General features: G+C 39.6%; 1 protein-coding gene across 1 annotated transcript; it reads left to right on the forward strand.

The window, feature by feature from the left end:
* The first annotated feature begins 3,304 nt into the window (after positions 1-3,304).
* Positions 3,305-22,018, forward strand: LOC126188213 (28S ribosomal protein S35, mitochondrial). Its single transcript, XM_049929764.1, has 6 exons — positions 3,305-3,567; positions 9,092-9,179; positions 18,664-19,015; positions 19,089-19,268; positions 19,387-19,582; positions 21,865-22,018. Exons 1-6 carry the CDS (start codon positions 3,444-3,446, stop codon positions 21,954-21,956), a joined length of 1,032 nt encoding a protein of 343 aa, XP_049785721.1. The 5' UTR covers positions 3,305-3,443; the 3' UTR covers positions 21,957-22,018.
* Positions 22,019-24,713: the final 2,695 nt, after the last annotated feature.

Raw genomic sequence — 24,713 nt, forward strand, 5'->3', positions numbered from 1 at the left:
GATGGAGAGTGCTGCTATTTACACAAACATAAAATTGCGTAATTTGCAAAAATTACAAACATATGAAATTTCGAAAACCTACCAGAAATGATAAGTACTAAATAACAAATAATTGCTGGTGGTCAGATATGAACTGACAACCTGCAGCGAGCCGGTGAGTGACACTAACTGCGAGGTCATATTGCATGCAGCATAGGTTGTTGCAATATATCTACACGTTTTTGCCCACCGTTGACAAACAGTATTGCTCTAGCAGTCTCGCATGCATCTTCAGTTTCTCTCTTTGTAGATTTAGTTTTCTTGTCCACTGTGACAAATACAATAACTCGATTTCCCATAACTAGTATTTCGATACACACCTAGATTTACAACAAAAATCCCTCTCCTGTCAAGCTTTCTTACCTCATATTATGTGAACTCCACTACTTTTTAGGGTTGCTACAAACTCTGGGACTTTGCATAAATGTTTTGGCAGTTTCATCCGTAGGAGCCATTTTCTTGAATCTTACCCTAATACTTTAGAGTATCGTATAGATGTCATTATCTGAACCAGATGGAGAATCGCCTAATCTAGAAAAAAAAGAAAAGAATCTTGTGAGCACTCCACACACAGTCCATCACCTGGACAGCAGCCTCTAATGTGTAGTACAGCCCTGAGACATTTAGGTGGACCCTACAGTTCGCATCCCTATTGCACAAGTCCAGGAAGTCACAGCTTAGCTTTTCACAGAACCTTCAGAGGCTATTATTTAAGCAATCTGCTGCCAGTATGGCCTATCCAATATGTTGAATTAGGCCCGTAGGTGTACAAGGTGATCCTCCCCATCCATTGCTACTATACTGCCTGTACATTTGAACAACCAGTGACTAACAGAACCTTACCCTTTTGTGTTTGGTTGCCTATGGTAGAGGACACAGGCACACAGTAGGTTTCTCATCAGGTACAGTGGCTCTTACTGGCTGACGATCAGTTTCAGTGCGAGACAGCACATTGACCTTAATGGTCAATGGGATGCGGAGGTAATACCCTGAGTTCTTCTTGGTGCCTGTCTCCTTGCGTAACCGCAGTCAGAGCGATTTTCAGCTGTTTACAAACAGCAACTGATTCATCCTATGCACGAGAACCAGTGCAATGCCTGTCTAAACACTAAATAACCGCTCTGAATTAGCGTCATTGACATCGTTTCATATTCATGATCTATTACACTGAAAGTTCTGAGTGACTACAAGCATAAAGATTTCAGAGGTCTGCTTGCCTAGGATAATGTGTGGAAACAATGTGTAAGACAAGAAGAAAAACTGTATCCAAGTGGGATGTTAAAACTTAGGAAGGACTGGCCAGACCTGGGGATCAAGATGAAAGGGTAGTAAAATACACACAGATCATTAAGCCAGACATCAACAACAGAGAATGATACAAGAAAAGGATAAAGATTCGCCAGGGATATGAACAAGAGACGTTGATATTGAAGATCTTTGAAAAAAAGCAGAAGATTATAAAGGATGGGATGAAAAAATTCTTGAAGGAGAAATAGAAAACGAATCTACAGATGGGCTAGCTGTAGTCATATGGAGGCCATAATGAAAGAAGAAGGAGATGAATCTGTGGAGGACTGACTGAGAGGTCTTCAGCACGAATCACCCCTCTTCCCAAGTCTGTGCAGAGTACAAGCATGGGTCTGTTCCTCCAGTGTCTTATTTGGTTATGGTAGCAATACTGACAGCTTTTGAGTGGCAATGTGTAACCAGTCTTCACATCTTCCAAGTGTGGACATTGCTGGGAGTGCAGCCAGTGTGCCTTCCAGCACAGCCTGACATCATGACTTTGACGACTCTTTGTTATGTGCCGACAATGTGAGACACCTTGTCCATGACCACAGACAGCGAGACGATGAAGGCAGCCAGGTCATCACCAGTGACAGTGGCTGCTCTTGCACCTCCAACAGAGCAACCAGTTTGGGGAGAATGAAACATTGGTGCTGATGACAGTTGGAGCATTCACGCTCCTGCTGCCTGCCACTGTGTTGTTGTCTTCTTTGTGGTGGCAAGATTTGACCCTTGGGGGGATCAATCTACTTAATCTCTTTCTTGCTTCCTGGCGTGCAGACGCCGTCTTCTGATGCATCCTGGGGTGGAGACGGTGCCTGCAGCATCGCTGGTCAGCACCTGCTTGGTACTGGTCGACTCATCCATTGTCCCTGCACTTGGGTGCAGACGGCTGGTGGGCTTCTTTTTGTAGGTTACTCCACGCTGGGGAGCTAGAAAAAGTGTGGAATATGCTTTTAAAACTAATGCTTGTTAGCTATCACCATAATTTCCTCCTCTTCTTACTTAAAAAAGAAAGATAGAAAGGTATTACAGTCCATATTGCGAACATGAGTACATGGTCCTTTTTTCACAGAGGTTCACAACAAAATGAATGGTGTCACCACTACAGAAATCAGTTTCAAAAATACACATGCACTAACGGTAGACATTTATGTTTTGTGGTCACCTCCACTTCCAGCCACCATAGCAGGAAGTAGCAGTGTACCTTTGTAGTTCTGTTGGTCTATTGTAAGGTGGAGTGGTGAGATATGCAGTTCACAGCTTGAATTTTATTTGTGAATGAGACGGATTCTACACGGAATGGTATGATAAAATACCACGAAAACCACATGTGGGCAGATGCAAACCCTAGAACGATAAGTAATGGAAACAATACATCAGGGTTGCTTTATAATAACGTGTAGCGATAATTGTGGGTGACAGCTTCATGGTGTTATACACTTTAGTGGGGAAATTAATATGTGCTCTTTACGCCAATTTCTGAGCAAAAAATTACGTGTGCTAACGCAGAGCATTACCTACGCAGAAGAGTAGTGGATGTGGTTTAGGCAGGGTGGCGCACTGCGTAATTATCTATACCTTGAACAACAGTGCCTAACACAAACGATTAATGGGCGATTGATTGTTTGATGGAGGCTCATATTTCAACAAGTGTTTATTTCTATCTTTATGTTTATACTTTTTTCTTCATTTTATGGCCAATACCATCTCCAACGAAGCAAAGGCATGCAGCAACCAGTCGCAATCCCATTAGTTTTATTACTATTCCAAATCTAGATTTCGGCTATAAATAGCGATCTTCAGTGCATTTGAGTTAAAATTCGACGACTCGCGGCAGTACATGTCACTATATGCTCTTATAGGTGTATACGCAAAAGGAATCTCAGGTTCCTTTTGCCTATACACCTGTAAGAACATATGGTAGGATATACTGCCACGAGTCTGATAAATTATAACTCAGATGCACTGAAGGTGGTTCTTTATAGCCGAAATTTAGATTTGTAAGAATAATAAAAACTTATGGGATTACGAGCTCGTGTACGTAGTGTATTATCTCTGCTCTAAGGATTTTGAGCATCCGTCAGTCGTGTGTTTGTGTTTACATTTGTGTTGTGATGGCAGGATTTGTTAGGTTATGTGATAATGCCTGTCCATTGCTTCAGGCTAGACTAGCTGCTTCTGAAGTATGTGTTTTTGCGAGACGGCAGTATTCTCAACGACAGCAAACAAGCACTGATGGTATGAATATTTGACTTTGGAGCAGACAGTAACTGCTCACTTTTTTTTAGTGCTTGTAACTATTATAACACAATAAAGATGCTACAAATTTCGGGAAGGAAGTAAGCAAACTGTGGTCAAGGTTTGTGTTACTGTCCCTGCTCCCCGGACGTTTCTTTTGTATTTCTCATAGTTCATTTACACACAGTGTAACGTTTTACACTTGCACCAAGAACAGGGAGCCGCGCTATGTGGACGCTAACTGCAACAGATACTGCTTGTAATGAAAATTACTGTCAGATTAAAACCGTGCTGGAGTGAGACTCGAACCCAGAACATTTGTCTTTCGCTGACACTTGCTTTACAGTTATCCACGCACAGTTCACAACCTGTGCACACAGCTTTCCGAAGTATCTGGTTTCGAGTCCTGCCCCTGCACACAGTTTTAATCTGTCAGGGAGTTTCAAGTCAGCACACATTCGCACGCGCTAAACGAATGATGGAGCAATTCCCCGTGAATAGCGAGTTGCGAGCGCACCAATAACTCAGTCACGATAGGTAACAATCATTCACAGTCAGAGTAGGCACCTGTTGTAAAACGTGGTTTCTCTGTACTATCCCACACCCTAGTTACATTTGTTTCACCTACACCATGCATCCCCATTTAAAATCCACTTAGTTAAGATGTGTGCACCATAGTTACTGTTTCTGAATCATTTGTCTGCTGGACTCCTTACATCTGAAGTGCCAGACATTGCAAGACTTCAGGTTGTTAACACTTTGTGTGTGACCTCTCCAATAACAACAATAATGATGATAATTCTGTGTACAGTACTGTGTTGTGCTGCCAGTTAGTTTATATATCCATTTCAAAGTAAGTAATGAAACAATTTCTAGTCTGTTGCAGGAACTACCTACAACTTGCAGAACACATTTTCATGAGATATTTAGTGTTTGTTACATATGTTGTGTTTTTACTTTCATAGATGAATTGTTCAAAATAATACGTAATTGTGTAATTGGTATTCTATGTGATGTGCCTGTAACCTCCACTGCATGATGTCATGTGTTAATGCTAGCAATTGAGGAAAAAGTAATTACTGATAACTTATACAATCAGTATTAAAGTCTTGCAAAATTGTGATAATAATAATAATGATGATGTTTTAAAAGTAACCTAGTTTCTTGACAAACAAAATCACACACTTTTGATATTTTATCCCTTAGAAAATCTTGTTTTACCCATCAGGGGGTAACTAACCCCATGCTGGGAACAACTGGTGTAAAGGATAGTGAGGAGGCTGTTCCTCATTTCAATGTGCTGTAGGAGGTGGACAGACTACTGGAAGAGAACACGATTCAGAAGTTCCAGTACAGTGAGGTTTTTTCTTTTTTTTTTTTTTGTCATCAGTCTACTGACTGGTTTGATGCGGCCTGCCACGAATTCCTTTCCTGTGCTAACCTCTTCATCTCAGAGTAGCACTTGCAACCTACATCCTCAATTATTTGCGTGACGTATTCCAATCTCTGTCTTCCTCTACAGCTTTTGCCCTCTACAGCTCCCTCTAGTACCATGGAAGTCATTCCCTCATGTCTTAGCAGATGGCCTATCATCCTGTCCCTTCTCCTTAGCAGTGTTTTCCACATATTCCTTTCCTCTCCGATTCTGTGTAGAACCTCCTCATTCCTTACCTTATCAGTCCACCTAATTTTCAACATTCGTCTATAGCACCACATCTCAAATGCTTCGATTCTCTTCTGTTCCGGTTTTCCCACAGTCCATGTTTCACTACCATACAATGCTGTACTCCAGACGTACATCCTCAGAAATTTCTTCCTCAAATTAAGGCCGGTATTTGATATTAGTAGACTTCTCTTGGCCAGAAATGCCTATTTTGCCATAGCGAGTCTGCTTTTGATGTCCTCCTTGCTCCATCCGTCATTGGTTATTTTACTGCCTAGGTAGCAGAATTCCTTAACTTCAGTGACTTCGTGACCATCAATCCTGACGTTAAGTTTCTCACTGTTCTCATTTCTACTACTTCTCATTACCTTCGTCTTTCTCCGATTTACTCTCAAACCATACTGTGTACTCATTAGACTGTTCATTCCGTTCAGCAGATCATTTAATTCTTCTTCACTTTCACTCAGGATAGCAATGTCATCAGCGAATCGTATCATTGATATCCTTTCACCTTGTATTTTAATTCCACTCCTAAACCTTTCTTTTATTTCCATCATTGCTTCCTCGATGTACAGATTGAAGAGTAGGGGCGAAAGGCTACAGCCTTGTCTTACACCCTTCTTAATACGAACACTTCGTTCTTGATCGTCCACTCTTATTATTCCCTCTTGGTTGTTGTACATATTGTATATGACCCGTCTCGCCCTATAGCTTACCCCTACTTTTTTCAGAATCTCGAACAGCTTGCACCATTTTATATTGTCGAATGCTTTTTCCAGGTCGACAAATCCTATGAAAGTGTCTTGATTTTTCTTTAGCCTTGCTTCCATTATTAGCCGTAACGTCATAATTGCCTCTCTCGTCCCTTTACTTTTCCTAAAGCCAAACTGATCGTCACCTAGCGCATTCTCAATTTTCTTTTCCATTCTTCTGTATATTGTTCTTGTAAGCAGCTTCGATGCATGAACTGTTAAGCTGATTGTGCGATAATTCTCGCACTTGTCAGCTCTTGCTGTCTTCGGAATTGTGTGGATGATGCTTTTCCGAAAGTCAGATGGTGTATCGCCAGACTCATATATTCTACACACCAACGTGAATAGTCGTTTTGTTGCCACTTCCCCCAATGACTTTAGAAATTCTGATGGAATTTTATCTATCCCTTCTGCCTTATTTGACCGTAAGTCCTCCAAAGCTCTTTTAATTCCGATTCTAATACTGGATCCCCTATCTCTTCTAAATTGACTCCTGTTTCTTCTTCTATCACATCAGACATATCTTCACCCTCATAGAGGCTTTCAATATATTCTTTCCACCTATCTGCTCTCTCCGCTGCATTTAACAGTGGAATTCCCATTGCACTCTTAATGTTACCACCATTGCTTTTAATGTCACCAAAGGTTGTTTTGACTTTCCTGTATGCTGAGTCTGTCCTTTCGACAATCATATCCAGTGAGGCATGGAGTAATAAATAGGGTGCTGGGATGCCAGGTGTAAGAGGATGTCCCACTGTACCACTTATTAGGGTTTCTTCCCATTCCAGTCACATATGGAGTGTGTGAAGAATAATTGTTTGAATACCTCTGTGAGTTTAGTAATTATTCTAATTTTATCCTCATGATCCCTATATAAGTGATACATAGGAGATTGTAGTATATTCCTAAACTTATCATTTAAAGCCAGTTGTTCAAACTTCGTTAATTGACTTTCTCAGGATAGTTTATGTCTATCTTCAAAAATAGTTCAAATGGCTCTGAGCACTGTGGGACTTAACATCTGTGGCCATCAGTCCCCTAGAACTTAGAACTACTTAAACCTAACTAACTTAAGAACATCACACACATCCATGCCCGAGGCAGGATTCGGACCTGCAACCCTAGCGGTCACGCAGTTCCAGACTGAAGCACCTAGAACTGCAGGGCCTCACCGGCCGGCTATGTCTATCTTCAGGAGTCTCCCAGTTCAGTTCTTTCAGTATTTCTGTGACATTCTCCCATGCATTAAACAAACCTGTGACCATTCATGCTGTCCTTCTCAGTAATTATATGTTCAGTTTCCACTGTTTGTCCTATTTGGTATGGGTCCCACACACTTGGGCAATATTCTAGAACCAGTTGCACGAGTAACTTGTAAGCAATCTCTTTTGATTACTGATTGCACTTCCCCAGTATTCTACCGATAAAATGAAGTCTGTCTTCTGCTTTACCCACGACTGAGCCTATGTGATCATCCCATTTTATATCCCTGGAAAGTGTTACACCCACGTATTTGTATCAGTTGACTGGTTCCAAGAGTACTCATTCATATCATACATACATCATTTTTTTTATTTTGTGAAGTGCACAATTTTACGTTTCTGATCATTTAAAGCAGGTTGCCAATCTTTGCACCACTTTGAAATCTTATCAAGATTTTAGTGAATATTTATGCAGCTTCTTTCAGATAGTACTTCATTACAGATAACTGCATCGTCTGCAAAAAGTCTGAGGTTACTATTAATATTGTCTACAAGCTCATTAATATACAACATGAACAGCAAGGGTCTCAACATATTTCCCTGAAGTTACATCTACATCTGACGATGACTCTCCATCCAAAATAACATGCTGCGTCCTCCCTACCAGAAAGTCCTCAATTCAGTCGCAGATTTCACGTGATACCCCACATGATCATACTTTTGACAATAAGCAGGGGTGTGGTACTGAGTCAAATGCTTTTTGGAAATCAAGAAATACTGTGTCGACCTGACTGCCTTGATCCAAAGCTTTCAGTGTGTCATGTGAGAAAAGTGCATTGTTTTTGGAATCCATGCTGGTTGGAGTTGAGGAGGTTGCTATTTTCAAGATACCTCATTATGTTTGAGTTCAGAATATGTTTCAAGATTCTACGAGAAATCGATGTCAAGACGGTAATTTTGTGGATTACTTCTACTCCCCTTCTTGTAGACTGGTGTGACCTGTGTCTTTTTCCAAGAACTGAGCAAAGCTTTTTGTTCGAGGGATCTATGATAGATTATAGTTGGAAGAGGAGCTAACTCAGATGCAGATTCAGTATAGAATCTGTCAGGGATTCCATTGGACCCTGGAGCCTTGTTGAATTTTAATGATTTCAATACCATTGGCACTATAGTCTGATTCACAAACAGTGGTGGTTCGCACAGGTTTAGGCTTGGACGGGGATTGCATTGTTACTGGTTCAAAGCAGTAGTTGTGGTACATGCATACGCATGCTTTACCTTTGAAGAAAGCGTATATCCTGTAAATTATGTGTCTCGCTTGTTTATGTAGAATTTGTTGCTTACCTCCACCATCGGCGATGGCAACTTGCAACAAATTGAGTAAAAATACATGAAATAACTTGTTACGATTTAGTTTAACACATTGTGTAACACATTCACAGGGGAGCACTCAGAACACTGCAACACTCATTGGGTGTTGGAGAATGCGTGACATAGGTGCGCAGAACAAGCCTAAACTCGACCACCATCATTTATGGCACCAACTATAATTCTTATTTCATTCATCTTTTCAGCAGTATGAGGATTAAACTGGGACAACTCTCCTGGGTTCTCCCTTGTAAAGGAACATTTGAAAGTGGACTTCAGCATTTCGGCTTTTGCTTTGGTATCCTCAAATTTAGTTCCTGTCTCATTCACTAGGGACTGGACACTAACTTTATTGTCAGTAATAACCACTGAGTCCACTTTGGTGGTTATCATGGCATATTCTTTTTTATTTAATGGTAAAAACGGTTAACACATGGCTTATCTAGTGGTAGTTATTATGTACAGGCATATAATGTTTTCTTTCAAAGAGTAATTGTAAAGCAGTCAGATACAATACAGTGTACCACTTATTTTTGCAGATGAGTTCAGGGTGCTGAATCTGGTACCAAAGAAGGAGCAAACAGAATCCAGAAGAAAAATTGTAAAACCAGAAGTACTGCCACCACGGTAAGGAATATGGGCTGTTGTGGTCAAAGGAGGCTGTCAGAGATAATAACTGTGTAACATGTCGTCCACTCTAAACCGCAGTGAAGTTGAAATAGGAGTTCTTAGATTACCCTCCCAAAATTTTCAGCATCTGACCTTCCATGACATGTGTCATACATGTTTGCAGGCCGACCTGCTAATAATTGCTCAAATGTCCAGTGAGTGATTGTTGTTTCTTGAACCATTGTTATTATTTTTCAACATCATGTTAATTTGTATTTTTGTCCCATCTGTCATCATTCATTTCACTGATATAATGTTGTCCTTACCATGCATTTTTCCTGTATTGATCTTGTATTCACCTTGTAACTGTAATATTTGTGGTCATCTCTATTCTGTTTTAAAATCTTTCTCACACTCCTCCTCCTCCTCCTCCTCCTCCTCTTCCTCCTCCTCCTCCCCCCTTTCCCACCACTGTTACTACTACAATCTGCTCCTACTACAGATTTTTACCCCTCTGCTACTGGTCTCATCATTTCCAGTGTAATTATTCCACATCATCTTGCATTTGTCCTGAGCAGTCATTTCCTTTTCTGGTAAGTTTTTTGAGACACATTTCATTCCTCACCGATCTATTAATTTATTTCCATTCTGTATTCAATTACTTCATTCTTAAGTGATATCCAGGGGATATCAAAAGTGTTGATTTTTTTCATGTATTTTCTTTCACTTACATCCAGTGGTGTGCTCCAAACATATCTACATTTTCAGAAAATTCGGCTCTGCCCTTCTCTGTTGTTGGCACCATTACATGTGCATGGTAATATTTGTTATGGTACCACAGAGAAACAGCAAGTGGTGTAGAATTTGATATGTTTGTAGTACACAGACTAAACTGCAAAATAAAATTTATTGAATAAACATTTTCAGATGCCATTTTCAGATTCGGGCCATTCTACCAAAAGTGAAATCAAACTCATAAAAAATTGAATCCTTCATTATTGTAGATAAATTTGTGCAGAAAAATTCAAAATTACTAAATCTGTATAAAATACAGGGAATTTTGTTGTAATTGTGGGTGAAGACAGTTATCTTCTAATAAGAAAACAAACACTTGAACAACAATTTTGTAAGACATGTTTTATAAGGTATATTATGATTAACTTCCTGTATTTGGGTTTTTATAAATTCTTTACATAGTAATTTTAACACTGATATATAAAATTTAATTGTTGTTCTGTAATGCAAGAATAACATTTAATGCAGTATAAAATGTATGTTTTATTGTCTATTTCTGTTACAGTACAAAAAATAAGGCAGTTTTTGACAAAATAGCACGAAAAATATCAAAATCCAGTTGGCTGTAATTTCACGAAATTTTCATATATTACCACATGTGGATTTTATTCCCTCTCTGAGTCTCAATCCAATGTTATTTCAATGCAAGTTTGTTTTATAAGAAAGAAATGTTAGGGAAAAATCACATATGGAAATAATCAGCATCTTAAAATTTTTAACCTTCAAATTATGTTTTTTTATAACTTGTTGCATTTTGTCACAATTCAAAACACTAGCTGGCAGACACTAAAAAGTTAATTATTCCCTGCTTTTAATCAATTTTGAGTTGTTATTTTAATAAAATTAAAAAAGAACTTTCATAAAATAAAATTTCAAAATTTTTGTGTCTTAAATAATGTTTGACATATTACATGTTTCTCTTAATATTGCCTGCTTAGCTGAATGGTAACATGCTTGCCTTCCATGCAGTGGACCCGGGTTCAGTTCCCGGCTGGGTTGGAGATTTTTTCCACTCGTAGATTGGGTATTGTGTTGTCCTCATCATTATTTCATCCTATCACTGGCACAAGAGTCGCCCAAAGTGGCATCAACTGCAATAAGACTCGCACTAGGCAGCTGAAGTTTGCCGAATGGGGCCTCCCGGCTGGCAGTGCCATATGAGCATTTCATTTCATTTCTTCTTCAGTTAGGAATGAACTTAATATAGTTTAAATGATAACATTCTATGTAATATTAGCCTAATAAATTATTGTCATATGTTCATGGGAAAGGCATATGCAAAGATGTATACATACCTCCATGTGATTAAACTTCTTAGTGTGTGAGTGGTGCTTAACATTATGTGCATATTTATACATAAAAAAGTGCACTATACAGTTTTCACTGCTGCAACCCCATAAGCAGCCTGCACTGGAACATAATAGCACAAATTCTTCATTGGCACCACCACCCCAAGGAAATTTCGTCAGTTGGGGAAACAGAAGGTGGAATCTAATGTAAAACATGAAATAGCCATCTGAAGATGAACTTGTCAGTTCAAAACCAGTAACGGCAGTGTTTAAATAAATAAATAGCATTGTAAAAAGTGGCTGGTTGCTGTAATCTTCTATGTAAGAGTCGACTTGTATTTTGTACACAGCCACAATCTCAAAGTGTCAGTTTTTGACAAAATAGCATGAAAAATGTCAGAATGTAGTTGGCTGTAATTTCACAAAATTTTTATACCATGTTACCACACATGGATTTTATGCCCTGTCTGAGTCTCGATCCATCACAAGTCTGTTTTAGTTATTTACACAATACTAGATAATATTTCTATCATTTTATTTTACTGAAATTATATTTAGACATATACCATTTTATGGACATGCTAAGAGTGCTCCTGTTTAAATACAAATTTAATTTTGGATTATGAAACATGTGAAAATGGTCCGCAGCTCGTGGTCGTGCGGTAGCGTTCTCGCTTCGCACGCCCGGGGTCACGGGTTCGATTCCCGGCGGGGTCAGGGATTTTCTCTGCCTCGTGATGACTGGGTGTTGTGTGATGTCCTTAGGTTAGTTAGGTTTAAGTAGTTCTAAGTTCTAGGGGACTGATGACCAAAGATGTTAAGTCCCATAGTGCTCAGAGCCATGTGAAAATGTCATGTGAATGTCCCATTCTGTCACATGGAATGGCCAATTACAAGTAGTAGCTACTTCACCAATAATTGAAACTTAGAAAAATGGGTGCTTGACATCTGAAACTGGTTGTATGGTAAATTTTTGAAGCTGAAGAATATGTGCATCACCTATGCATTCTGCATTTCTTTCTTTCTCAGATTGGCCATATTGTCTAATCCTACATTATATACAGCATGTATCTTCTGCCTCCTCCCTCCTTCCCACCTTTAATATATCTGTTGTGATACTTTTAATTACTTTTGTTTTCATTTTAGTTTATATATGGGAATTTTCTGCCATATACTTGTCCCTTCCATTAGAGAATTCTTCAAAAAACAGCGTTCACTCTCTTCTTTGCTTCTTCAGTGTGCAGATTAAATAACAGTTGTGATAAACTACTTTTTCAAAGTGGGTTAAGCTGTCTTAGCTTTTATAACAACGAAAACAATCAATTTTTGACAAAATATTTAATTGGGTAGATAAAAAAATCTACTCACCAAGTGGCAACTATAGGACGGCCAGGATGATTGGGTTTGTGGATCTTACGAAGAAGGTAAAAGGTGGGGGTGCATGGTTTGGGTGCGGTGAGAAGTTTTATGGATTGAGGTTTTGTAATTAGGCAAGCTTTCGGAGCCAGTGGCTCCTCCTTCAGACAGAAGTATTGAAGGGGAAGGAAGAGAGGCAAAGGAAAATGACTGGAGAGGTCTGGGAAAAGGAGTAGATTTCCGAAAAGTCACCAAGTACTGCGGGTCAGGGAAGACTTACTGCATGGGATGAGAAGGAAAGACTGATTGTTGGGGACTGCATCAGATGAGATTTGAAAACCTGAGAGCTTATAGGTGGAAAACAGGGTAATTTGCAAGACAGAGATTACTGCTTAAATTTCATGCATGAGTTAATAAGAGTGAAAAGTTAAGTGCATTGTACGTAACAGATGTGGGAGGGGGGGGGGGGGGGGGCAGTGAAAAATAGATGGGTAAGACAATGAAAGATGCAGAAAACTAAAACGGAGTAGCTACTGAGAAGAAATGCTGAGATGAAAGAAATTGATGGAAATTAAGACCAGGTGGGTGGTGAGAATCAAGGACATGTTGTAGCACTAGTTCCCACTTGTGGAGTTCTGAGAAACTGGTGTCTGGGGTGCGTGTGGTGAAACAGGCACCAAGGTCATGACTGTCATATTGTAGAGCATGCTCAGCAACAAGATATTGCATATTGCCAGTATATACCTTCTGCCTGTACCCATTCATCCTAATTGATAATTTGGTGGTAGTCATGCTGATGTAAAAGGCCAAACAGTGTTTACATAAGAGCTGGTATATGACCTGTGTCGTTTCACAATTGTCTCTCCCTTTGATAGTATATGTTTTGCCAGTTACAGGTCTGCTATAGGTAGTTTTTTTCTCACTGACAACCCCACCCTCCCAATTAATGATGATAGGAAAAGCTTATCGCTTCCTACATTATTTGCTATTCATGCAGTCAAACTTCAGCATCGGGCATGATGTTTTAATTTATTACTTCTTTACTACTATTTGCAATATTGTTTGCAGACTGAATGAACCTGCAAAATTAAATCATTGTACAATATGTAGTTTGGGAGAGATGTTGTTGTTGTTGTGGTCTTCAGTCCTAAGACTGGTTTGATGCAGCTCTTCATGCTACTCTATCTTGTGCAAGATTCTTCATCTCCCAGTACCTTCTGCAACCTACATCCTTCTGAATCTGCTTAGTGTATTCATCTCTTGGTCTCCCCCTACGATGTTTACCCTCCACGCTGCCCTCAATACTAAATTGGTGATCCCTTGATGCCTCAGAACATGTCCTACCAACCGATCCCTTCTTCTAGTCAGGTTGTGCCACAAACTTCTCTTCTCCCCAATCCTATTCAATACTTCCTCATTAGTTATATGATCTACCCATCTAATCTTCAGCATTCTTCTGTAGCACCACATTTTGAAAGCTTCTATTCTCTTCTTGTCCAAACTATTTACCGTCCATGTTTCACTTCCATACATGGCTACACTCCATACAAATACTTTCAGAAATGACTTCCTGACACTTAAATCTATACTCGATGTTAACAAATTTCTCTTCTTCAGAAACGCTTTCCTTGCCATTGCCAGTCTACATTTTATATCCTCTCTACTTCGACCATCATCAGTTATTTTGCTCCCCAAATAGCAAAACTCCTTTACTACTTTAACTGTCTCATTTCCTAATCTAATACCCTCAGCATCACCTGACTTAATTCGACTACATTCCATTATCCTTGTTTTGCTTTTGTTGATGTTCATCTTATATCCTCCCTTCAAGACACCATCCATTCCATTCAACTGCTCTTCCAAGTCCTTTGCTGTCTCTGACTGAATTACAATGTCATCGGCGAACCTCAAAGTTTTTATTTCTTCTCCATGGATTTTAATACCTACTCCGAATTTTTCTTTTGTTTCCTTTACTGCTTGTTCAATATACAGATTGAATAACATCGGGGAGAGGCTACAACTCTGTCTTACTCCCTTCCCAACCACTGCTTCCCTTTCATATCCCTCGACTCTTATAACTGCCACCTGGTTTCTGTACAAATTGTAAATAGCCTTTCGCTCCCTGTATTTTACCCCTGCCACCTTTAGAATTTGAAAGAGAGTATTTCAGTCAACATTGTCAAAAGCTTTCTCTAAGTCTACAAATGCTAGAAACGTAGGTTTGCCTTTCCTTAATCTTTCTTCTAAGATAAGTCGTAAGGTCAGTATTGCCTCACGTGTTCCAGTATTTCTACGGAATCCAAACTGATCTTCCCCGAGGTCGGCTTCTACTAGTTTTTCCATTCGCCTGTAAAGAATTCATGTTAGTATTTTGCAGCTGTGGCTTATTAAACTGATTGTTCGGTAATTTTCACATCTGTCAGCACCTGCTTTCTTTGGGATTGGAATTATTATATTCTTCTTGAAGTCTGAGGGTATTTCGCCTGTCTCATACATCTTGCTCACCAGATGGTAGAGTTTTGTCAGGACTGGCTCTCCCAAGGCCGTCAGTAGTTCCAATGGAATGTTGTCTACTCCGGGGGCCTTGTTTCGACTCAGGTCTTTCAGTGCTCTGTCAAACTCTTCACGCAGTATCATATCTCCCATTTCATCTTGATCTACATCCTCTTCCATTTCCATAATATTGTCCTCAAGTACATCGCCTTTGTATATGATGATGTAAACATTGAGACAAGTGAAAAACTAGCATTTGCTTAAAATTGAGCACAGATTACTCTGTTTACGTTCATCCAGTGTTTCATAATGAGAGCTCTGAGCAACTTCCAACAAACTTTAAGTATAATTTCAAACTTTTGCTAAACTTTTTCTCATTTACATGCTTTAAGACAAATATATAACACTTTAATTCATTTGTAAGGTAATCAGACATTTCAAAGTGATTCATATTTGGGAGTTCAGTTCTTCAAAGGATTGAGGGTTTACTGGCAGTGACCCTAAATTGATTAAGGCAAATGCTGGAATAGTTACTTAGAAAACAATAGGCAGTTTCCATCCCCATTCTCATTTTTTCAAGTTGGGGCTCTGTCTCTAATGACCAACAGGATTTTAAACACCTTTTTCTTTTTTGTTACTTTTTGAGCAGGTGTCCAAAGTCATATTGGTTTCTAATTCCTTGCTTCTATCAGCTATTGCTTCTCACTTGAAAATCAGTTGTTTTGATATCATCACCATCACACTTCACTGTTGGGAATCTACTTCTAATCCTCCTTATAAGCAGTGTCATTTCTTGGTTACATCCTCTTCTTTTCCAAATTTCTGACTCTCTCTTTTGGTCTTTTTGCTTATTGTCCTATCAGTTCATATTGATTTTCTATTTAAGATATTTGTTTGGCTTATTTTCTATCCCAAATGTTTATCCTCATATTTGTGTCTTCGACTAATAAACTGGTATATTTTATCTGCTATATATTTCTCATTTAGCTCAGTCTTCACTAATACCTACTGTACTTTCATTAAACTTAATAATTTTTTTGACTTTGTTCAGAATTGAGTTTTTGAAAGTTTTGACTCTAAAAGGGGAAAAAAATCACCACTCCATACAATTCAAGTTTATGGTAGAAGTTTTGATTAGGCATCCTGTTGTTACACTTGTGCTTTGTGCAGTGGGTTTGGCAGCAGATAAATATAAAGGTGTGTAACATCTGGTTTCTAAGTAGCCATGGAGATAATAGCAGGCAGATGATGTGTTTCATATTGAAGCAGGAAGCTAATACTCATTTATCAGTTTATTATAACTATTTAATTGGATGGATAAAAAAATCTAGTCAGCAAGTGACAGCAGAACACACATAAAAGACGGTTGTAATTGGCAAGCTTTCGGAGCCACTGGCTCCTCCTCCAGGTAGGAGGATTGAAGGGGAAGGAAGAAGGGTGAAGGAAAAGTACTGTCCTTTACCCTTCGTCCTTCCCCTTCAGTCCTTCTGCCTGAAGAAGGAGCCACGGGCTCCAAAAACTTGCCAATTACAACTGTCTTTTATGTGTGTGTTCTGTTGCTGCTTGGCGAGTAGATTTTTTATTTATCCAATTAAATAATTTTGTCAATAATTGATTGTTTTCATAGTTTGTTAAAATTGATGTATGAGTATAACCTTAAGATATTCAGTGTGATGTAGGGGATGGGGGGGTCACAAAAAAGGGGAATAAGATGATGAAATGACAATCAGTCATTTATTGGAATTCCTGTAAAACGAATGTCCCTACGTAACCGCTGACTGGGATTACACTGTATATACCAACAAAAGCAATCTGGCCAACACTATGTCAACACTCAAGTTAAGAAAAATGTGGAATATAACCTGCAGCCTGAGCTGCTCCTAATATATGCTTACAGGTAAGAAAAATTGCAATGCCAAAATATAATTAATGTGGAATAATGAAATTTCAGGAATACGTTTGCCCAGGAAACTCATTCAAATTATTTACATTGCAATATCACAGATTAATGTAAGCACGGGATAAGCCATTGCCGATGTGAAATGGTAGTACATTAATAAGCAGTGTAACTGCCAGAATGTTGAATGCAAGCATGCAAACGTGCATGCATTGCGTTGTACCGGTGCTGGATGTCAGTTTGTGGGATGGAGTTCCATGCCTGTTGCGCTTGGTCAGTCAGTACAGGGACAGCTAATGCTGTTTGTGTATGGTTGTGGATTTGTTGTCTGATGATGTCCCATATGTGCTCACTTGGAGGCAGGTACGTTGATTGAACACGCTGTGGCAACATGTTGACACTTTGTGGAGCATGTCGGGTTACAGGAGTGGTATGTGGGTGAACATTATCCTGTTGGAAAATGCTCCCTAGAGTTTTGTTCATGAATGACAGCACAGCAGGTTGGATCACCAGAATGATGTACATATTTGCAGTCATGGCTTGTGGGATAACCACAAGAGTTCTTTTGCTGTCCTACAAAACCATAACTTCAGGTGCATGTCCAGTGCGTGAGCAAGCAGAAATGTTGGTTTCAGGGCCTCAGCTGGTCGCCTCCTGACCAACACACAGCCATCACTGGCACCGAGGCAGAACCAGCTTTAATCACAAAACACGAAAGACATTCATCCTTGCCTCAAATGCTTTCTCACTTGACACAACTGAATTTGCAAATGGTGGTGGTTTGTAATGCGTGCTACAGGGCTTCTGGCCTGGTGCTGTCCTTGAAGTAACTGATTTGTAACAGTTTATTGTGTTACTGTTGTGCCAACTGCTGCACAAGTTGTTGCTGCAGATGAAGTGTGATGTGCCAGAGCGAGACACTGAACACAAAGGCCTTCCTCCTCTGTAGTGCCTCGTTGGCCGTCCAGAGCCTGGTGGCAAGTGTATATTCTTGTGACCACCATTGCCAGTAACCATGTACAGTGGCTGGCTACATTCCTGCCAAGTCTTTCTGCATTACACAAAACCTCACTGAAATACAGTGAGGTGTCGATAATGGCATTTTTGTCACTTAAAGGAATTGTTGACTAACAGCAGTCTCAAAGGTAAGTAATGCTCGCAATTGTTACAGTGTTTATTTAAAGCAAACCTGATTTTCATCCTCGGCAGTGGCACTACTAGCATCGCTGTTATGTGACTAGTGCAAAATTTGAATAGATATCATCTTTTATATGTAGCAACATGCCTTCCAACGTCGTTTACATTTTTCTCCTGTCGGTGTATTTACCAGAGCTACTGTTTAGCGAACAAAAAAACATTCTGAAATTGCCTGACAGTTGGCATGGAGAGAGGGATCTGCAAACTTGAATGCTGATTATTAGTTTCATTACGCGAATGCTATTCGAATTTAGGAGAAAAACCAAGTGGGCTGATGTGTGAATGGAAATTTAGCTTGAGGAGGGAGACAAGCTAGGAATCCCAGCCTTGGTACAAGTTTTCATGGAGTGATCCAATACAATTCTAAATTACTATCCAAATAAATTGTCGTTATTTGCTAGAACTTGAACTAATTATTTAGCTATAAAATAGTAATTTCTTGGGATTAAAAATGTATTGCTTTTTTACTTAATAGAAGCAACCAGCTATCACCTGATGCAGACTGGTCAAATGTCTGGGTGGGCCCTCGATCCTTCCATCCTGCAGTTGTACCTCTGCCTGTTCGACAGGGGTATGTTGAAAAAGGAGTTGTTCCAGGAAAATATGGAAATGCTGAATTGATGAAGATTCCTAACTTTCTTCATCTAACTCCTCCAGCAGTTAAAAAACATTGCAATGCACTTAAAAAATTCTGTACTCCATGGCCTGAAGAGTTGGACAGTGATGAAAAGATAGAACAGTATTTTCCTTTAGAAGTAATTTCATCAGACTATTGTCATTCATCACCAACAATCCGGGATCCCAAGGCTAGGATAGTTACAATTCGGGTAGGTACAAATGAGTTACTTTAGTGTAGTTTTTGAGTCTTCAGTAAATTTTAATTGTTGTTTTTGCTTTCAGGTGAAAGTTAAAAACTTTAGTTTAGATGATCATGCAAAAGACAAATTGCAGAGGCTTGTTCAAGAACGCTATGATGCCAAAACAGACGTTTTGACCATTGCAGCTGATCGTTGTCCACTGAAGAAACAGAATTATGATTATGCCATGTATCTTTTGACAGCAGTTGTACATGAGTCTCTTGTATGTATTTTATTTATACTGCTGTTATTCTTATTTTTGCAAATTATGGAATTTGTAGAAATTAATTATTTGTTGTAATTAGAACAACAGATAATGTTTGACATTTTCTGATTTATAGAAATTTGAGGACTGGGAAAAAGAGAAAACGGAAGCTGACATGGAATATTATAGATGGGACACCAATTTATCTCGTCATAGTATTCTCAAACTTTTGAAATGGCCAAACGGTGATGTAGAAGACATAAATGAAGATATATCATCCATTCCTAATGTATCTGAGTACAGGGATGCTGTGTCAAACATATGGAATGAAGGTTCGTCTGTTTTCTCAGTCATGGCATTATATTCATATGGAACATAGAAGGATTATTGATATATTCTGTATCAAGATGCTATTTTCATTTAAATGAGCTGCAATTTAGTTTCTTTTTGTCTTACCTATTCAGATAGCTACGCTAAGTTGCATTGTTATGTTCACAATGGGTATTATTTGCTCGATTAATGAAATGGTCCATTTGGAATAGCACTTCCTGATTGCCACATGAAAAATCTATAGGAATGCATCAGTTCCCTATACTGCAATGATTTTTCTGAATGAGGAACTGAATCAACTGGCTAAGGAGTGAGGAACAAGATTAGGTGATGACATTAAGGAGCCCATATAAGTCTGTGGTTTCTTGGATACTTCAAATAGTACTGTAAGACACAAGATGCTACATTGTTGTGTCAAGCCATTACGACAATTGCTCATCAGGGGAGTTTGCATGACACCTGGTAGTGTTGCGGACATATAACACTGTAAGAAGAGTATACATGCAGACCAGACACTCGCGGAGAATCAGTTTTGTGATGATATGGGCCACAAAAGAGGAAATCTACTGACCTTAGAAACTTTGACAAAGGGCAGATTATTATTGCCTAGCAGCTGGGAACAAGTATCTCAGAAATCATTAAGCTGGTCAGTTGTTCACATGCCACTGTTGTGGCGTCTATGGAAAGTCATTAGAAAATGGTGAAACCACAAAACAGACAAGTTGGATGTCCATGCCTCATCATGGGTTATGGAGGTCAGAGACTTGCCCACTTGGTGAAGCAGGATAGATGATGACCTTTGGTAAGTCTGATGGTAGAGTACACTGCTGGCACAGGCACAAATGTTTCAGAGCACACCGTTCAATACACGATGTTGAACATGGGGCTCTGAAACAAATGATCCAATGACATGATCAGTTATGATTGCAGTTCACATGGGATAATCAAGACTGGACCATGATTCAGTGTAAATGCTTCATCTGGCTGGATGAATCACATTTCTTGTTACACCAGGGCGATAGTCATGCCCGGATGCATGATCATTCAGGCGAAAATCTGCTGCTGCTGCTGCTGCTGCTTGAAACATGCACCACACCATGGATACATGTTAGTGGGGGACAGATTTCTGCTTTAAGGGAATATTTCACTTAGGCTTTGATGGGACCTGTGGTAAAAATGGAAGGTGTTTTCCATGTCAAAATGCCAGAATCGTGCTTCAGGGGTTTGAGGAGCCTGATAGTCAACTCACATTGATGTCTTTGCCACCAAATTCATCCAGTCTAAACCCGATGGACTACTTCTGGAATGCCATTAGGCATGCCTCCATTCCCATGAACCACTTCTTATTGGAGAATTAGTGTGTTGAAGTTCCCATAATTTTCTTTATACTTGCTAACTTCTACATCATACTCTTTAGTTCAAAACATCTTTTATTTATGTATTTTCCCTTTACAAATCTCTTTTTCTGTTCATTCTGTTAGGTCTTCAATCCATTATACAGTGGTTTTATCAATCTTCGTACATTATTCTCCTGTTCAAGTTATTTGATACTTGGTTGACTCATCTAGTTAAAACTCAGCAAGTTAAAATAATCAGTTATAAAGGCAATAAGTGAAGTAAGGGAAAGGGAACCACTCACCTACAGTGGACTGAACTGTGGGGCACAGAAACACCTAACAGGGAACAGTATTCACACTAGTTTTTCAGATTGTCTTCTTTTTCTAGTAAAAGTTTTCTCTCTCTCTCTCTCTCTCTCTCTCTCTCTCTCTCTCTCACGCACACACACACACACACACACACACACACACAAACAAAACCAGCACTTTGTTATTTGCAAATTTACTGTTTGCGTTACCTGCTGTCACTGTATTCTCATGCTTTTTCTGTGGTTTTATGTAATTTTCAAGGCAAAGCATATGAGAGTGACCCTGTCTATTATTTTGGTACTTGTGTCTTTAATACTTTGGAAAAATAGACAGTGTATAAATAGTTTCACATTTTTTATTACTGAAAAAAATGAGAAATGTTTTCAATGATTTGTTTAAAAGAGTGTTTGAGGATATTCACTTTATTCATAGTTTCTTGGATTTTTATTGTTCAACAGAGTTATATGAGTCAGTAACAGCAGTTTTAGTATTGCAGTTTTACTTTGCTTTATTTTGTTTTTGACTAGTACTTCAGATGTCAGCACTGAGATAAATAGATATGTTTTGTAAGCTGGTCACAATGCCCTATTTTTGAAACTGAGAGTAGTTTGCTCATAAAATTAATGTTTCTTTTCCAGGTGAGAATGAGAATACTCTTGCAAAATACAAGGAGATAACGAAGAAAATTTTCTCACTTCCAGACAAGCATGTTGTTGGTGTTACTGGATGAAAAAAATGGTTTTATAGTTTTGTTACATGAACACAATGTGTAAATAATTAAAAAATCATTTAATGAAAAAATAATTTTATTCATTTTTCTCTCTTCCCTAAAACCTGTGACCATTTATGCTGCTCTTCTTTATATATGTTCAATATCCCCTTTTAGCCCTATTTGATATTGATCATAAACACTTGAGTGATATTCTAGGATGTGATGCGTAAGACTTTTATAAGAATTTTCCTTTATAGAATCCTTATCTATGACTGAGCATATGTGATCATTGCATTTCATATCCCCACAAATTGTTACAAGCAGTTATTTGTATGAGGTGACTGAGTCCAGTTGTGACTAACTGATTTTGTAGTAATAGGATACTGCTTTTCTGTGGTTTGTGAAGTGAACTGTTTTGCATTTCTGTAAATTTAAAGGAACTATCCAGTCTTAGCACCACTCTGAAATCAAAGTCTGAGACTCTGCTACAAATATTGTCAAGGTCATTAATATTCAACATGAGCAGCAAGGGTCCAAAAACACTTCCCTTTGGCACCCAAAAAGTTACTTCTACTTCATCTGTTGATTCTCCATTTGTAAAATCCTAATTGTTTCAATAGTACTAAAACATGACTGGGCAAGTGCTTTGGATACCCTGAACTGCATTGTTACGAAATGTTGAAAGTTTCTGTAATAGCTGGGGGATACCCTATAAAGTAAGCTATGGAGCAGTTTTAAGGGAGTGATTTCTGCTGTTATCTGCCAAGGAAGAATGCAGCAAGAAGTACTTAGAAACTGCCTGTTTGTTATTTATTCACATTGTCCTTATCTTTTCAAGAAGATGTGTGTGCGAAATGAGAGAGTAGCTTTACCCTGCACACAGGCAGCTGTGGGACAAACTATTTTATTTATTAAACAATGGAAAATCCAGGATGGAATAATGACAATATTATGAAACAGATAGATTGCTACTCACCATATAGCGGAGACATTGAGTCACAAATAAGCACATTGTAAAGACTGTTAAACAAGTATCTTTTTGACCAAATTCTTCATGCAAACTCAACTCACACACACGACAACTGTTCCTGACTGCCAAGGCCAGACCGCGAGCAGCTGCACATGATGGGAGAAGCAATTTGGCTGGCGAGGGTAAGGAGGAGGGTGGGGTGGGGTGGGGGAGGTACAGCAGGCTAGCAATGGGGAACAGTAAAGTGTTGCATGAGGGAGCATACAGGGATGAGGTGGAGAGAGGGTAGGATAGCTAGGAGCAGTTGTGAGGTTTAATGGAGGGCAGGGGGTCATGGGGAGGGGGGGGGGGGGGAGCAGAAAAGGAGAGAAGTAAAAAGACTGTAAGTGTGTTGGTGGAATAGAGGGCTGTGTAGTGCTGGAGTGGGATCTGGGGCAGGGATAAGTGAGTGAAGGACAATGACTAACAAAGGGTGAGGCCAGAAGGGTTATGGGAATGTAGGTGTATTGCAGGGAGAGTTCCTACTTGCGCTATTCATAAAAGCTGGTGTTGGTATGAAGGATCCAGATGGCACAGGCTGTGAAGCAGACATTAAAATGAAGAACATTATATTGGGCAGTGGGCTCAGAAACTGTGTGGTCAAACTGTTTCTTGGCCACAGTTTGTTGGTTGATATACATTCGGACAGACAACTTGTTTGTTGTAATGTCCATGTAGAACACAGTGCAGCAGTTGCACCTTAGCTTGTAAAGCACATGACTGGTTTCACAGGTAGCCCTGCCTTTGATGGGATACATAATGCTTGTGACTGGACTGGAGTATTTGGTAGTGGGAGGATGTATGGAACAGGTCTTGCATTGAGGTTTATTACAGGGATATGGGCCATGAGGCAAGGAGGTGGGAGTAGGGAGTTGTGTAGGTTTAGTGGATGGTGGAATACCACTGTGGAAGGGATGGGAAGAATTGTGGGTGGGACATGATGAGAGGTAGAAACCTGATGGAGAATGTGATTCAGTTGTTCAGTTGCTCCAGTCCTGTGTAGTACCGGGTCATGAATAGAATGGTCCTGTGTGGCCAAATGGTGGGACTTTGGGAGGTAGTGTGTGACTGGAGAGATAAGGCGCAGGAGATCTGTTTCTGTACAAGCTCACGAGGGTAATTACGGGCTGTGAAATCCTTAGTGAGACCTTTGGCGTATTTTGAGAGGGACTGAAATGGCCACAGGTGGCTAGGCTGTGTGGAAGGGACTTCTTAGTATGGAATGGATGGCAGCTGTTGAGGTGGAGGTATTGCTGGTGGTTGGTAGGTTTGCTGTGGACGGAGGTACTGATGTAGCCATCTTAGAGGCGGTGGTCAACATTGAGAAAGGTGTTTCGTTAGATCGAGGATGATCAGGTGAAGTGAACGGGGGAGAAAGTATTGGGGCTATGGACGAATGTGGATAGGGTATCCTCAACCACAATCCCAGTCATGAAGATGTCTTCAGTGGATCTGAACCACTTGAAGGGTTTGGGATTCTAGGTGGTTAGAAATAATTCTTCTAGATTGTCCATGAATACGTCAGCATAAGATGGTACCATCTGGTGCCTATTGCCATACCACTGATTTGTTTGTAGGTGATGCCTTCACAGGAGAAGTAATTGTGGGTAAGGTCGTGGTGACCAGGAAGAAGGTTGTAGGTTTGGAGTCCATTGGGTGTTGAGAAAGGTAGTGTTCAATAGTGGCAAGGCCTTGAGCATTAGGGCTGTTAGTGTAAAGGGAGGTGGTAGTAATAGTTACAAGCAGGGCACCAGTGGTAAATAAAC

Source organism: Schistocerca cancellata, chromosome 5 (genome assembly GCF_023864275.1).
Source record: "Schistocerca cancellata isolate TAMUIC-IGC-003103 chromosome 5, iqSchCanc2.1, whole genome shotgun sequence".
Lineage (NCBI taxonomy): Eukaryota > Metazoa > Arthropoda > Insecta > Orthoptera > Acrididae > Schistocerca > Schistocerca cancellata.